Source organism: Lycorma delicatula, chromosome 13 (genome assembly GCF_047948215.1).
Source record: "Lycorma delicatula isolate Av1 chromosome 13, ASM4794821v1, whole genome shotgun sequence".
Classification (NCBI taxonomy): Eukaryota; Metazoa; Arthropoda; class Insecta; order Hemiptera; family Fulgoridae; genus Lycorma; species Lycorma delicatula.
The window spans coordinates 11,718,802-11,737,396 of NC_134467.1; the positions used below are offsets into that span (position 1 = coordinate 11,718,802).

General features: G+C 30.5%; 1 protein-coding gene across 1 annotated transcript in view; it reads left to right on the plus strand.

Moving 5' to 3' along the window:
* Positions 1 to 18,595, plus strand: part of LOC142334074 (succinate dehydrogenase [ubiquinone] iron-sulfur subunit, mitochondrial-like) — a 49,364-nt gene that overhangs the window by 19,855 nt on the left and 10,914 nt on the right. Inside the window, exon 3 of the mRNA XM_075381747.1 lies at positions 12,179 to 12,322. Coding sequence (XP_075237862.1) covers positions 12,179 to 12,322 — 144 coding nt within the window. The remainder of the gene's footprint in view (positions 1 to 12,178; positions 12,323 to 18,595) is intronic.

Consider the following 18,595-nt stretch of genomic DNA (forward strand, 5'->3'; position numbering starts at 1 on the left):
ATCGGTAGTGTTCTACTGCATCGTCAAGATGTTCAGATGTTGGACGAGTCCATTTCAGTAACAAGTAAGGGAGTAAGCTTGACTTTTGAAATTTCATGGATGAGTGATTGATGGGTTGCGTTTTATATGGGACACCCTTTATAAATGTTCTAATTGTGTACTGTGAATTACGTGACAGATATCAGCACAGTAACATCCAACACTAGCATCATCATGTGCGATTGTTTTTAATCGTCTATATCAGCAGGAAAGGAAGGGACAAAAACGTTATTTTTATAAAAAACTACAAAAAATAGTCTCAAGGCACTAAGTCTGGATTTCTTGGTGGTTGATGAATCAGCACCGTACTTTCATCAGTCACATGGCCATTCCAGTGTTTTTCAGATAATTTCAAACGATATGTTCCAATAAGGCAGAGCTTTATTGTTTACTAGGAAGAACTTCTCAGTATTTTCCTCGAATTAGCCATATTTTATATGACTTTTATATTGCTTAACATGTAGGCAGAAATTCCTGCAGTTATTGTGCATTTTTTAAAAATAGAATGGTCTATTCCCTTTTCACAGGGAATAGGACAAAACATATTCATTTTAGGCAAATCGTGTAATGTTGCACAGTTTTTTCTGGGGATTTTCTGTTCACACCATATTCTTGTCTATTGACTTTTCTACTAATATGAAATGTACACTTATCACCAAAGATTAAATGATGAAAGAAACTATCTTTGTCAACATGTTGCTGGATGTCCAGAGAGAAATTTTTACATCAGACTTTACCATCTTTACTTAAACTTTATAATTTTTTAGGCGTCATTTTCAACAATTTCTAGAATTTTCTCTTTATTTTCTATTTCATTTTTTAGTCAGAGATGGATTATCTTGCTTTTCTTTTTCCTGTTTAGCCTCCAGTAACTACCGTTCAGATAATACTTCAGAGGATGAATGAGGATGATATGTATGAGTGTAAATGAAGTGTAGTCTTGTACAGTCTCAGTTCGACCGTTCCTGAGATGTGTGGTTAATTAAAACCCAACCACCAAAGAACACCGGTATCCACGATCTAGTATTAAAATCGGTGTAAAAATAACTGGCTTTACTAGGACTTGAATGCTGGAATTTTCAAGTTCTGAATCAGCTGATTTAGGAAGATGTGTTCACCACTAGACCAACCCGGTGGGTCAATATTATCTTGCTGGTGGCCATTTGTCGCACTTTATTTTGAAATGTTGCTGGATGATTAGTAACAAAATTTTGTTTGGTTAATTTGAGTATATAAAAAATCCCTTTCGGCACTCTGGAAGGCGGAAGTAGATGTCACCATTGCTAAGTAGGGAATAAAGAAGATTTCTATTTTAAAGTTATGAAAAACTTCAAATTTACTCAATACAACAATGGTTACATGTGAAAAAAGTTTCACATGTTTAGCATATAACAAGCTCCATCTTTTTACAGTTCCAGCAACATTTTGATCATCCCTTGCCGTAAGGGTTGGTCATATCAAAAATTGTTTTGGACAAAAGTTTTAGGTAATGTTTAGAGGATTAAAAACCACTTTAGACTGATTCGATACTTGCCTGTTAAGGGAGGTACATGATTTTTTTTTTGTCTTTGAAACTCCATTTTTTCTACCCCATGGGCCAATGGTTGATGATATCAAAAATCTTTATTTATGTAAGCTTTAGGCTCTTATCCAAAGAATAGTAGGAATTTAAATGAATTTGATATTTTAGTTAATAAGAAAGTTATAGTGATATTTTGTTTTTTTTTTAAAAAGCCCACTATTTCCATTATGGTCCAATTTTGCCCATTAATGATTGTGATCGAGATTTTGGGTCATTATATGTTATGTTTCAATTTGAAAGTGATTGGCACAAAATTATAGCAGTGATCATGTCCACAAGAAAGTAATATATATATATATATATATAAACTTTTGAACTGACGGTGGTTTTGGGGTCTGGGGAATGTGAAATTTGAAGATATGTTGAAATTTTCCAGAAGTTGAATCATGGTACCCATTACAATAGGTAGCTTTCTTACGAAATCTACTTAAAAGCTTCCTCTTTAGAAATAGCAGCCATAATAATTTATGGATTATTGTGTTATTAAGATGTTATCATGCAAGACACCATTGTGTGTGTATATATGAATAAAATTCAGGGCTTGATTCTTTCTATACTATTCTATACATCGTAATATATGAATTGAAAAAAATGACAATAGACAGTAGAGAGGTTCTGGTATATGTATGCAGTGAACAAAATAATGTTCTGAGAATAATCTGAAACTTTTCATTAATAAATTATTGGTTCATCTGCCTATAATGCCGTAATATAGTTTTAAATTAGTTTAACTTTGAAAGGAAAAATTACTGAGATAATAAAACAAGTGCCAAGTTGCAAAAAAAAAAAAAAATAAATATTTTATAGTCAATGGCATTCATTGTAAACTCCATGAGATGTTATTCATGAATCAATGCAATAATCCAATTTCTGTTGCAATTTGTTAAAAAATGAGATTAACGTCTGTGTCCTGGAAATGCAAACAATTAACAATGTTAAAAATAACTGTGAGATGTGTATATAGGTGAATTTGCTAAACAATGTAGTATGATTACTCAGCCTTACCCAAGAGCACATCAAATTTGACTTCAGGAAATTGCAGCCATATATAATAAATTTGTATATTTTTGTGTCTTAAATCCTGATATTATGTTTTTAGTCTTGCTTAGAAACATAAAAAGTGAATTCGTCACCGACAAAAAAATTATTTAGCAAGTAGATTAAGAATATCTGTTGCAAATTCACACCTCCTTATGTCACTAATTGGAAGTTGTTTGTACAGTAACTACAGTTAAAAAAATCACCATTTTTATAGACCTAAACAAATTTTGGATCAAATAACAACTCAAGAAATTGAAAAACATACTAAAAACTAGAATAATAATACTTCTCTCAAGTCGTGTTAAAATGTTATAGTGTAGCATGTACTTCAATAAAAGGAAAACAAGGTAATCATTTCAAAAATCTCCTTTCTGCTTTTTGGATACAAGAGAACATAAAAAATGGGTGGTAATTATGTTTGCTTGCAATTATTGTTGTTGGTGTTTATTTATTACGGTAATAGCACAAATTTGGTTGGACCAAAAATATTGTAATTTGACATGATTATATCTATTAGTGCTGTTAAATCAGTCAGGAAAATCATGTCTATTATTCAGTTAAATCAGAAGTCAGGATCTAAAAGTGTTGGAGAAATGAAGGGGAAATTACGAGTCATATCTATGTTCATTTGCCTAGAAAGTTTGCTGCACTCAATTTTTTTTTTGCAATTATAGTTTTTAAAGGAAGCATAATTTCTTTAACAGTTGATTTTATTTTGCCCACTTTTCATACAACCAGTGTGTTGTTTGTAAGCCCATCCACATTCTAAATAAAAATATAACATTAAAAAGAAACATTTAAAATACAATAAACATTTTTTCAAATTATTTATTTATTATTTATTAAAATGTAACTTTTTGAAGCCTAGGTAAAATTAATTGCTTGGCAAGTCATTCACAGTTGTTTTCATCTGTAATTTCATATCTTAAAATGTAACTATGACAGTCATTAATCTTATAAAATAAACACTTACAGGAACAAAATCCAAAATAAAGTTCTAAAGCAAACCGTATGAAGTATTGAAAATTCAAACAGTAGAAAGTCAAAGAGACGGATTATCGCCCTTTTTGTTTGATGCAGTACTAAATGGTGAAAACAGCACAAAGAAAAGAAAATTAAAAAAGTAAGATAAGTTTCAAAAAACCCTCTTTAAGAGAATAGGAGAACAGGACCCTCTCGATAGATTGTTTGGCATTTATAGACAATTTGGCCATCTTAAAAGAAGATTTAAAAACAGCCAAAGAACAGATTAACACATTGAAGGAACCGATTAGAAAAGTTGACCTATGATATCTTTTGAAGAAACAGAGCTCATAAAATATGAACCAAACATCTAGCACAAGGTACAGCAACATCAAGAGAACTAGCCGCTTTAAGTACCTGAAAAGTTATACAGCCCAATAGGCTATTTAAAGAAATCAAAATCGAGAACATAACTCTCACAAAACCTTAATGAACAACCAAGAATATATGTAATAAAAATTGAATCTAAATCTAAGGGGGAGGGAGCTAAGGCATTAGACATCAGTGGCAAGACCTGATATGTGATGACTAAATGCACAACTTTAGACAAGGAAGAAGTAAACACATTTGAAAACACAAAGGAAAATACAGAGAAAATGCTTGGATCCAGAAAAGCAGAAGATGTTTGGAAATTATAAAAAAATAATGAAATTTTTTCAGACGGTAGACAGACAAACTATTACATACGATTAGGAAATGCAAACTTGTCTTCTATGGACACTTTATGAGAATGGATGAAAACAAATTAACCAAGGAAATCTTTAATTGAGGAAACACCTGAAAGAGCACTTCCATGTGATTCAAACAGGTCAAAGAAGATTTAAAAAAAAGCAGAGACAGAAACACATGAAATCACAGAAATTTAAAGAAAAACTCATGTAAAGGATTTAAAAGAAACGAATAAGAACAGAATTGACCCAGCAAAAGCAAGAACACTCAAGCAGAATGAAAAATTAGTGGGAATAAAAGAAAAGAAATAAAAAAGATAAAATAGGTAAGTGAAACTATTTATTATGTTCATACTGAGAACTGTCAATAAAACTAATTCAGTCGATTTCTATTTATTTTTTTCAAAATATTTATAAATTTTTTCCTAGCATTTATTTAATAACATAAAAGGTGAAAAAAATTAAAAATTATCTAGGAAAATTTTATTTCTAGTGTTTATTTTGTAGCTGAAATTTTTCATTAAAAGTACTGTACTAATGTGCTTGTTAAAGTTTGATTAAAAATGATCTCTTTAGTACTGTTATTATTATTACTGATAATTAATATTTGCAAATTAGTTACACATTATCAGTAACTTACCAAGTAATAATCTTACAGTTATTATTTCAGTAAGTAAGATAATAGATATACTTCATAATTACATTCAATACAGCCAGTTACTATCTATTATGTAATTAAAATAAATTATAGTTTAAAAATGCATTTAAACAGTAATTGATTTAATGATTTTTTATATTCTAAAAAAAAGGCTCATTATAATTTTTAATTGGCCATTGTCATTGGTTGCATTATAAGATATCACAGAAGTCATACTTAAAATGTTTATTTATTATTTAATATTTCTCATATAGTGTATACATTTATAAAAATTTAATTTACACACACACACACACTGTAAATTTAATCTTTTTGCTGCGTAACTAATTTGCACTAGGTCATATTTCATAAAAACATTTGAGATATTTGTTCGTAAGCATTAATATGGAAATTACTGGGGAAAAAAGCAGTTACTAAAACCCTTAACTTTCAGGGTTTTTTAAAAATGTAATTAATATTGTTTCCATAAAAGAGAATTTTTTAATCGTTTGATATCACACTATGTATCATAAATACTTAAAAGGATCCAATAATAATCACCCATGAAAAAAATATATAATTATTCAGATAGATGATGTAATGCACAAGTGAAAAAAGATAGTCAAATAAAACAAATATGGCGTAAAAATATATTTTATTTGCTTAAACATTTTTCCATGTAGTCATCATTTATATTTCTCCCAATGGTAAAGCAGTTTTATAATTTTTTTAATTAAAAATCCTGCTGGTCTTAAAGTTTAAGTTATAGGTTGCATTATAAGATATCACAGAAACCATACTTAAAATGTTTATTTATTGATTAATATTTCTCATATACAGTGTGTGCATGCATGTGTGTGTGTGTGTGTAAATTTAATCTTTTCGCTGCGTAACTAATTTCCTCTAGGTCATATTTTGTAAAAACTTTTGAAATATTTATTCATAAGCATTAATATGGAAATTACTAGGAAAAAAACAGTTATTAAAACCCTTAACTTTCAGGGTTTTTTAAAAATGTAATTAATATTGTTTCCGTAAAAGAGAATTTTTTAATCAGTTTGATGTCGCACTATATATCATAAATACTTAAAAGGATCCAATAATAATCACCCGTGAAAAAAATAAATGAATTTTATATATATATATATATATATATAGAGGATTGGACAAATTGGTTGTTTAATTCATACAGAGACAGATGCAAAGAGAGAAACCATATATAATACACTCAAAACGTTTTGTGATGAAAAGGAAATTTTTTAGAAGAATATTATGTCAATTGCTACTGACGGTACTCCAGCTGTGACAGGGCATCACAAAGGAGCTTGTTGTTGTTATATGTGAGGTTTATCTAAGATGAGAAAATGTTAAGAATTATTATTTGCTAGAAATATATAGTCAGATGGAAAGAGAGAAACCATATATAATACACCTAAAACGTTTTGTAATAAAAAGGAAATTCTTTTAAATGTCAATTGCTACTGATGGCGCTATGGCTGTGACAGGACATCACAAAGGCTTCATAGTGAACTTAAAAAATAAAGTTCCAGATGTACTTGCTGTACATTGCATCATTCATTGCCAACATTTAGTCGCGAGAAACTTGAGTAAACTAAATATACGTTTTAATTGCTCTCATTTAAAATGTAAGTTTCAACTCAGAAATAGGATATGACACATTTAAAAACAGCAATTGCAATTATTATTTTTAACAGATGGTAAGTTCAAAAATTTTGGGTTGCTAGAATTTTGATTCTCAATGTGGGCGGTGGGTGAAAACGTTTGAGAATCAATGAACTAGAAGATGTGGAATAGGTTCAAATTTCATATGAGCCTTGGTGGATGAGTATATGTGTAGTAGAGCATTGTCATGTTGCAGAATTATCAGCTCTGAAGATCTTAAAATATAACACACACTTCTTCAAAGTTGTTTTAATGTCTGGCATAGAATTTACAGCCTACCTCGGTTCCAGGTATGGTCACATACATGTGTTTGGGATTGCAGAACACTTGTAAGAGGATCTTTTTTTTTTTTTTGCTGAGGGATGTGTTATGAATTTTTTTTTTTGGTCAAACCATAGTATCTATAGTTTGGGTAACCACAGAAGAGATTGCTTCTTAAATGTTTTGGTTAAAACTGTGGAAAGAAAATAGCACATTTTCTTTCAACAATAAGGTAAAATTCACTTTTTATTCATCTGATATGCTTTGTACTTTTCCAGGCTCTGTTGTTGCTGCAGCAGCATACCTATAAGGGAAAGTATAATGTTGGGAAAGATTTTGGGTATTAATGGTTTTTGAAAGATGTTGACTTTTCAATATTTTCCGTAGTCCAAAAACACAAAAGTTAGAAAAATATTTAAAACAAAAGAGTTAAAAGATTTTTCAAGATGTATGTATGTATTTTGGGCTGTAATTTGATTAATATTCCTGGACTGGCTCAACATAAATTCTTCAAAAATGGCGCCAAAAATTTCTATACAGGCTTTGGTAGAATTAAATTTGGCGAAAAATGTAAAATAAGGGGGAGAGGTAGTTCTTCCGTTTTTTAATTGTGTATAGTAGTTGTAGCAAATTAAGCTTTAGTAGTACAATTAATGTTTTAATTTTTTTAAAGTATAAAGTGTTTACTCAATCAGATTCAACATTATTTCTAAACTGTTTTTACCTCATATCTTGAAAACTTGTTAATCAAGATATTTATATATATATAAATGTATATATAAATGATATATATATATATATATATATATATACTCACTTCCCCCCACACTTTTTACCTCATTGGATAAGGGGGCAATTTTTATTTTTTACTTCTAATGCCAAAAAACAGGGGGCTAAATGGGTTCCATATTTAAAACATTTTTTTTTTATAAGTTTAATTTTCAAGGTTGAAAGTACAAGTGTATCTAGTATTAATGTAGATGACATGGGAACTTTAAAAAAAAAAAACGAAGTTCTGTGGGAGCTGACCTTAAGAATATAAAAGTTTTTTGATTTTTTTTTTATAATTTATTTTTTATCAGTTTTTAAGGTTATGCCATTATTAAAAATATTATTGTTAATTGTTGTCAAGAGAGTCAAATGAGATCAAAATTTTATTCTTTTTTACTTCCTTGTACAAAGTAAAGTTAGTGTTGTGATTGCAAAAAATTTCGGTTTCCAGATTTCAACAGATATATACATTTTGACTAGTTTTGGCGTAACGTCTTTACGTATGTATGCATGAGGTCTGTAAAAAGAGTAATGAAACTAGTTTTTTTTTTGGCGGCTAAAGTGGCAACACTGTAAAGTTACTAGTAAACATATGGTTGTATGAACAGCTGATTTATATTAGGTATTAATATTTTGAATTTATTGTTGCCACATGAGATGTAAACAAACTTTTTGTGAAATGAGTTTTTGTTATAAAAATGAGTGATACTAATTATGAGCAACATTGTGCGATCAAGTTTTGTGTTAAACTCTGTGAAAATGCTAGTGAAACTTTTTAAAAATTGAATAGGGTGTATGGAGATGACACTCTGTCATGAGCTCAAGTTTTTAGGTGGTTTAAAGCATTTTCAGTTGGCTGGGAATCAGTTGCGGACGATCCACGTTGTGGAAGACCATTAATATTGACAATATCTGAAGAATATTCCGGTTTCTGAGTTCCAACAATGCTATGAAGAGTGGGAAAACATTTGAAGTGTTGCATGGCTTCCCAAGGGACTATTTCAAAGGTCTAGAGTCCATGTATAATTGAATTGTAAATAAGAAATTTTCTGAACCAGTTTCATTACTTTATTTACAGATCTCATATGTATGTATGTATCTATGTATCAAGTATGTATCTTGCATAACTCAAAAGCGATTAGCCATGGGATGTTGAAATTTTGGATTTAGGGCTGTTGTAACATCTAGTTGTGCACCTCCCCTTTTGATTGCAATCAACTGAACCAAAAGTGTCCAAAAAAAGCCCAAAATCCAAAAAATTTAGATTTTGAACTTTTTCTTAACTGCAGTAATAAGCCCTAATTAAGAGCTTTTCAACGGTATATCATAAGTGGTACTTAATTTCATTGGTTCCAGAGCTATAGCCAATTAAAATTTTAATTTTACACTATATAAAAATATTTTTGTCATTATAGAAACATTGTATTGGTATTAGTAGAAAAAGGGAATTTCTAACTATAAAATTGTGTTAAAACGTTAAAATTGAAGAATTTTTTTATTGACACCGTAGTTAATCAGTTTTATTCGATTTTAGAGTATAGTGTATTGTGAAAAAACCAATAAATATTGTTAGTGTTTTAGTAAAATTGTTTGAAGGTTGTATTTTGTTTTTTGTACATAGTTTATGCATAAAAGTGTTTTATATGTTATGTTTATCATTTCTACACTTGAAAAGTATTAATTGTTATTTATTTGAAGATATTACAGTTTTGATTTGTTAAATCATTAAGTGTTACTTGTAACTACTATACACTGTGTAAATATTTATTATACTTGATAATAAAATGAAACAATAATAAAAATTAATATAATATGTGATAAATATTCATGTTTTTTTAAAAATAATTACAGTTAAGTATTTTTATTACAGTTTTACTACAGTCATATTAAGTTATTTCGTTTTCTTTTGTTTACATTGAGTTCAATTTGAAGGTGTTATGATTTTGGGTTAATGTACTCGTACTTCCAAAACTACTCGGTGCTAATTTTTTTTTAATTCATTATATTTATTAGACTCCACATGTTAAGTTATTTGGTTTTTGTATTCTAACATTTGTCTTGTTCTCTAATAGATAGCTTTCATCAAGTTATGATAACTAAACACTAACAAATGGATATTTTAATCAAACGGAATAATATTTATAAAGAGTATTTAAAAAAAATTTTTTTTTTGTAATTCATTTTTATATTAAATGTTTTGTAGTTTAATGTACATATAATCATACTTATCCCAATAACAACCAATAATAATAAATAGATAGAAAAACCAGTTGTATGAAAAATAACTCTATGGTTTCAAGAATGAATATAATTTTTATTTTGCAACATTCAATAGTGTTTTATGTGTAATTTTGAAGTAACAACTATTAAATTTTAGTTTATACATCTCCATCAGATAGGTATGTTCATTAGATTATTGCATAGGTCAAGCTGTTATGAGCTCAGGGTTCGGTATCATGGGATCACTACAAAAAAAGCATGGTATACTGGTTTGCAGAAACAAAATCAGTGACTTGTAAAAAGAAGTTATACGCGAGTTTATCAAGAAATTCTCCAAATGACAAAAGCATTTGTAGGCTTAAAATAAGTGCCAAAAACACTGAAAGAATTTGAATGTCTTTTCAACAAAGTCAAAAACTTTCAGTTTGTATTGTTATATTCATCAATTAAACATTCTTAAAAACACTTTCGATGTTGTTTGCTAGTGATTGATGCTTATAAAAACAGCCACTGCATGAAATTAAATCTTATGACAAGCCATAAACAGTTCAATTTGTATTGACCATGTTAGACATTATTTCTACAGATGTATTTTATCATGCTGGTGTAGTGGTTAACCCGTAATTGCAAGTCAGCTGATTTCAAAGTCTAGAGTTCTAAGGTTCAAATCCAAGTAAAGTTACATTTATACGGATTTGAATACCAGATCATGGATTCCGGTGTTATTTGGCGGTTGGATTTCAATTAATCACACTTCTCAAGAGTAGTTGACCTGAAACTGTACAAGACTACACTTCATCCATATCATCCTGTACATTCATACATATCATCCTCTGAAGTAATACCTTACACGGTAGGCTAAACAGAAAAATAAAAAGATACATTTTATCAGCAATGTATTTTATTTTCTGATGAAGCTTATTACATGTTCATGGAGTTGTAAATCACCATAATTGTATAGTATGGGACTAGAAAATTTACACGAATTGGTGGAATTTGTCTGCAACTTCCAAAAGTTAATGACAGGTGTGGTTTCATGCATAATCAGTTTTTGGGGACTTTTTTTCCCACATTTTTTGATATCTGCATTACTTCATTACACATCCTTTGTAATTTTACTGTCTAAATAACAGAATTCTGCAATTTCTCATATATTATGTTGCTAACATTTAATTTTTATTACCTTCCTTTCTGTTTTCATTACATTTGTTTTATATTTATTTATTTTCAGACTAGATTTCTTTTCTAGTAATAAATTCATGACTGTCGGTATTTCATTTAACTGTACTTTAGTTTCTGCAGAAAGAATATCTTCAGAGAATATTAACATTTTATTTTACCTTCCTAGGTATTTATACCATTCTCAGGAGGTTTTTTTATGTTTAATCATAGTTTTTTGTGTTGGTCTTAACTTTTCTTCAATTTATGTTGTTTCTGTATATAAGTTAAGAGTAATAAGGGGGGTATTAGTAATTAATTATAAGTTATCTGCTATGCCTTTCTGAATTGAAGTTTCCTTTCATCATCTTCTACTTTTACAACTGCTACCTAAATCTTATAAAAGTTTTAAATTTCATTTTTTACCATTTTATTCTGTTCTACATTATTAAATACCTTTCCCAATCTATGTCAGATGCCATGTAAGTGGCTTTAGCCTGCCTTCTAAAATTAAACTGAGACTCAGAGTAATTTTGTATCAGTTTTCTTCAAGTTTGAAAAATAAAAAAGTTTTTAAAGATTTTGTGGTTTTTTTGTCAGGCTGAACAACCCTCGTATAGTTGCTACCTTGCTCTATCCATTCAGTCAACCTCAATCTAGCCTTCATTATTATAGATAGTCCTTCTCATCACCATTCATAATGTGCTTATCTGTGATCTCTTTTCTTGATTGTAGGGTCTGTCGTGTAGTTCTTATCTTTATATATTCAAATTGAGAGCACCCTTGAGATCTATGGGGAGATAACAGTCTTTGGACTTACTCAGGGATTTTATTTCCTGCCTAATGGCAAAAGCGTCTTATTGGGTAAAGTTGATGCACCTCCAAAACAAAAAAAAAAAACACTAACTACCTCATATAGCGCATTGAGCATCCGGTAAACACTTTCAACTCTAGTTTCACTTCTTTTCTTGCTTGACATTTACTGTGAAAGTAAAGCAGTATATGGGTATTAATTATACTATTGTTGATGAAGGATATTTATCCATAACTTTATTTTTATCTTTAAATTAAATGTTTATTATTATTTTTGTTTAGATGTGGACCTATGGTGTTGGACGCATTGATAAAAATAAAAAATGAGGTAGATCCAACTTTGACATTCAGAAGGTCATGCCGAGAAGGTATATGTGGGTCTTGTGCTATGAATATTGGTGGACTGAATACATTAGCATGTATATGGTATGTATGATATTTTACTTAGATAAGACAAAAAAATCAATAAAAGTTTTCATTAATATTACTTAGAGCAATAGCATTGAAATATTTATGAAGCGTGTTAAAAAAATAATAATTTTAAATTAGCCTAAAATTGACTTAGCAATTGTTTATTTTATCTATAATGTTCTTTTAATCATTATTAAATTTAAAAAAATGCCACAGGATGTCTACACCCTGATACTACATACATTCTGATGCATACAACTGATACATTCATATCAGGTTTGTGCTATTTTTGCTAAAGAGTTACAAATTAATAGTGACTTTTCAAATAAATTACCATTTATTGATATACATAATAGATATCATGTGGAAAAAATAATGAATTCAGTGGAAAAGACATAATGTGCAGAATTCAACTATTCTCTCTTTTTTTTTTATCTCACCTCATATGTATATATATATATATATTTTTTTTTTTTTCTATAGTCAATTCTTTTAAGAATCATATTCCTCTTACTAATATTCAAAATCATATTTATTTGATTGACCTAAGTGCAGAACAATAATTAAAGTAGGATGACACTCACCTTATTACATTATACATGCAAAAATGTTGTCAGTAATTTCTCGCAACATCAGTTGCAATCTTTTGTTTTTCAAATTATTGAAATCAAATTACTTATACGAAAATTAAAATTTAAAAACTAAAATAAACATTAAAAATTAAAGATTATAAATTACGTATTTAGAAATATGACTTTAATTAATAAAAATTAAATTAATGAAAATTAAAATCTACACTAATTGTATATGTTTGTTTGTATTGAATAGGCTCCGAAACTACTGGACCGATTTGAAAAATTATTTTTCCTTCAGAAGCCGACATTATCTCTGATGAACATAGGCTACTTTTTACTGCGTTATTTAAGCAACATATTTTAATTTTTCTATCTTTGTAATTCAGTAACTAGCAACTGTCCGTCGTCGTCGTGTCTCTCTTGACGGTCGCGTTCCCACCACCGCCTGCCTCTGCTCCCTCACCCCGCCCGGCTAGCTAGGCAGCAGCATGTGACCTAAGTTTCACTGTGGTGCGGGAGGGGAGTCAATGTCACAAAATAAAGTGCCGCGCGGTCGGCTTCCTACGCAGCGGTTGTGTGCGATATCGAATATTTTTCCTTGAAAATATTTTGAATTTTTTATAAGTTTTTAATCACCACTTCAGATACAGGCTAATTCCTGTTCAACATGTAAGCAAATAATTTAGTATTAGTTGATGTAGTATTTAGTTTTTTTTATCATTTCAAAATGCCCAAAAATTAAGATCTCAACTTTCTAGAAATAGTTTACAGGCTAGGGCAATAAAAATACGTCGTGATAGAGAATCTCCATCAGAAACTGAAAATCGTCTTGCAAGTCAGAGAGAATACGCATCGCAATCACGTGCAAGAGAGTCAAGTATTGAGCTTTCACAACGGCTTGCTGAACAAAATTTACAAACATCTCAAGTCCGCGCGCGAGAGTCGAGTATCGAGCGTTCGCAGCGGCTTGAAGAAAAAATATTAGAAATGTACAAAAACACATAAGGGAATCAAGCTCTCAGCGTTCCGAACGCCTTCGGAATCAGAGAGAAATACAACAGACGTCAACGGCTAGAGTTCGCAATCAAGTTTTAGCTCACAGTAACAGATCGGCTTTCAGATACGATCCACAGATTGATTATGCTCAACAGTCTTCCGTCCAAATCGGAGCCATGAATAAGATCTGCTCTAAATGTTCTGCCAAAAAATGGGTCGATGAACCTAATGGTTTGTGCTGTTCTTCTAGAAAAGTCAGTCTACCCAATATTCAGGAGCCTCCACAGCCAATAAAAAGTTTTTTGACAAATAATCATCCACTATCTAGACATTTTTTAACCAACATACGTAGGTACAATAGCCTATTTCAAATGACTTCGTTTGGCGCGAAAGAAATTAGAGAACAAAAATTTTATGCCCACCTTTAAAATAAAGGGCCAAGTTTATCATCTTATAAGTAGTCTTTTACCACCATCAGGCCAAAATCCGCAATTCTTGCAGATTTATTTCATTTCAGACGCAGATCAGCTATCGTTGCGGTCAAACATAGCTCCAACGCTATCCCACGCGGACGAAGTCGCGGGCCACGGCTAGTAAAAAATATAATAAATAGTTCAAATAGAATAAATACACATGTGGTCTACCTAGCCAATGTTACATTACTCTTTTGTACTGTTATATACTCTATTTATTGTTCTGTAATTTGGTTGATCAAATAAATATAATTTTATATATATATAAATAAATGGAGGTAATGTTATCACCTTTCTCAAAGACATATCTATAAATATCCAAAAAATATTACATTTATTGAAAGACGCCTCTTCAGTTACTTTTATAATTTTGCTCCTGATATAAACTGGGAAGGTGTAATTGTAGAATAATGCATAGAAAAAAAATCCATCTCTGAACTTAATTAAAAGTCTACTGTAAAGGCTGCATGACAGTAGATAAACATGTAACTTTACTGGCTGACTCGCTGAGGAAGATATTTGAGAAGAAATGCTACCAATAAGAACAAATAATCAAGCACGACTAAGTTTACAAACTCTTTGGCAGTATGTCCAATAAAAAGTTAACATTTTTTTTTTACAAAGATTATAATTATGAGAGGTTTATTAATGATGTTTTAATCAAATGTGACAAGCAATTAACTGTTGTTAGGTTTTTAAAAAGTAATTTTTTTTTAGTTTCCGTACAATATTTTATTGATATATCTTATATTTATGGACACTGTGGATGTAAATTAGTTCATTTTTTAAACTTTTTTTATTTATTAATGTGTTTAAATAGTGTGTTTAGTTGTATTGCTGCGTAATATATACTCAGAGATCAATATCCTATTCCTGTGTTACATATAAATCAAAGATTTCCTATCAAATTTCTTCTGGATATTTTTATTTAATAATGTGTTAGTAATAAGGATAAAATCAAAACCTAAACCGACAACGATTGTTAACGTTTATATGCCTACAAGCGCCCATGATGATGATGAGGTAGAGTGTGTATACGAAGAGATTGATGAAGCAATTAAACACGTAAAAGGAGATGAAAATTTAATAATAGTTGGAGATTGGAATGCAAGCATTGGAAAAGGCAAGGAAGGAAATATAGTGGGTGAATACGGGCTGGGCAAAAGGAATGAAAGAGGGGACCGACTTATAGAATTTTGCACGAAGTATAATTTAGTAATTGCCAACACCCGATTTAAAAATCATAATAGAAGAATATACACTTGGAAAAAGCCAGGCGATACTGGAAGGTATCAGATAGATTATATCATGGTTAAGCAAAGATTTAGAAATCAACTCGTTGACTGCAAAACTTACCCTGGAGCAGACATTGATAGCGACCATAATTTGGTGATAATGAAATGTAGATTGGGGTTTAAAAACCTGAAGAAAAGGTGTCAGATGAATCGGTGGAATTTAGAGAAGCTTGAGGAAGAGGAGGTAAAGAAGATTTTTGAGGAGGACATCGCAAGAGGTCTGAGTAAAAAAGATAAGGTAGAAAATGTAGAAGAAGAATGGGAGAATGTTAAAAAGGAAATTCTTAAATCAGCAGAAGCAAACTTAGGCGGAATAAAGAGAACCGGTAGAAAACCTTGGGTTTCAGACGATATATTGCAGCTGATGGATGAACGTAGAAAATATAAGAATGCTAGTGATGAAGAAAGTAAAAGGAACTATCGGCAATTAAGAAATGCTATAAACAGGAAGTGCAAACTGGTGAAAGAAGAGTGGATTAAAGAAAAGTGTTCAGAAGTGGAAAGAGAAATGAACATTGGTAAAATAGACGGAGCATACAGGAAAGTTAAGGAAAATTTTGGGGTACATAAATTAAAATCTAATAATGTGTTAAACAAAGATGGTACACCAATATATAATACAAAAGGTAAAGTCGATAGATGGGTGGAATATATTGAAGAGTTATACGGAGGAAATGAATTAGAAAATGGTGTTATAGAGGAAGAAGAGGAAGTTGAGGAGGATGAAATGGGAGAAACAATACTGAGATCTGAATTTAAGAGAGCATTAAAAGATTTAAATGGCAGAAAGGCTCCTGGAATAGACGGAATACCTGTAGAATTACTGCGCAGTGCAGGTGAGGAAGCGATTGATAGATTATACAAACTGGTGTGTAATATTTATGAAAATGGGGAATTTCCATCAGACTTCAAAAAAAGTGTTATAGTTATGATACCAAAGAAAGCAGGGGCAGATAAATGTGAAGAATACAGAACAATTAGTTTAACTAGTCATGCATCAAAAATCTTAACTAGAATTTTATACAGAAGAATTGAGAGGAGAGTGGAAGAAGTGTTAGGAGAAGACCAATTTGGTTTCAGGAAAAGTATAGGGACAAGGGAAGCAATTTTAGGCCTCAGATTAATAGTAGAAGGAAGATTAAAGAAAAACAAACCAACATACTTGGCGTTTATAGACCTAGAAAAGGCTTTCGATAACGTAGACTGGAATAAAATGTTCAGCATTTTAAAAAAATTAGGGTTCAAATACAGAGATAGAAGAACAATTGCTAACATGTACAGGAACCAAACAGTAACAATAACAATTGAAGAACATAAGAAAGAAGCCCTAATAAGAAAGGGAGTCCGACAAGGATGTTCCCTATCTCCGTTACTTTTTAATCTTTACATGGAACTAGCAGTTAATGATGTTAAAGAACAATTTAGATTCGGAGTAACAGTACAAGGTGAAAAGATAAAGATGCTACGATTTGCTGATGATATAGTAATTCTAGCCGAGAGTAAAAAGGATTTAGAAGAAACAATGAACGGCATAGATGAAGTCCTACGCAAAAACTATCGCATGAAAATAAACAAGAACAAAACAAAAGTAATGAAATGTAGTAGAAATAACAAAGATGGACCACTGAATGTGAAAATAGGAAGAGAAAAGATTATGGAGGTAGAAGAATTTTGTTATTTGGGAAGTAAAATTACTAAAGATGGACGAAGCAGGAGCGATATAAAATGCCGAATAGCACAAGCTAAACGAGCCTTCAGTAAGAAATATAATTTGTTTACATCAAAAATGAATTTAAATGTCAGGAAAAGATTTTTGAAAGTGTATGTTTGGAGTGTCGCTTTATATGGAAGTGAAACTTGGACGATCGGAGTATCTGAGAAGAAAAGATTAGAAGCTTTTGAAATGTGGTGCTATAGGAGAATGTTAAAAATCAGATGGGTGGATAAAGTGACAAATGAAGAGGTATTGCGGCAAATAGATGAGGAAAGTAGCATTTGGAAAAATATAGTTAAAAGAAGAAACAGACTTATAGGCCACATACTAAGGCATCCTGGAATAGTCTCTTTAATATTGGAAGGACAGGTAGAAGGGAAAAATTGTGTAGGCAGGCCACGTTTGGAGTATGTAAAACAAATTGTTGGGGATGTAGGATGTAGAGGGTATACTGAAATGAAACGACTAGCACTAGATAGGGAATCTTGGAGAGCTGCATCAAACCAGTCAAATGACTGAAGACAAAAAAAAAAAATGTGTTAGTTCTATTATAAAGTACTAAAATTATGATGGGATCAAAATATTTGGTAATTTAACATGTACAAGTACATACATTTTTGGTTGTGTATTTTATATTTATTTAAACAATATGTTTTATTTTCTTATATTTTGCATTTATAGGCTTATTATATATACTATTGTTTTCTTAATGTTGCAGGCAAAATTTAATAATACAGTGGTAACATAAAATTAGTAGAAATATCGTTTTGGTATCTAGTGTTCCATTGTACACAGTAAATAGCACCCACTAGTATATATACAGAGTGATTGCATGGCAGTTTTGCAGGAGATGATTCTATAGCCAGAAATAAGAAAAAAGTTTGTATAAACATAGATTAGAAAACTGTTTGTTAGCGAGTTTCGGTTCATGAAACATTCATACCTGCTTTCTGCTCCCTCTGTAAATTAAACCATACTAAAATTCTTTGGATACAAATTGAGGGGTAAATTTAGAGCTTCCTTACGGTTTTTGATCTAAGAAATTGAATAAAAGTGGTCCCAGACCTCTATTTCACTTAGGTTTTAAGGAAAACGGGGTAAAACACAAAAAGGTTTTTTTCGAAAAATTCACTTTTTTAGGTTTGGAATAAAATAACTGTTAATTTACCAATAAACAAATAAAAATTTCTGGTTAACTTTGTAAAGAATTTAATTGTGAGAAAATTGATGAAAAT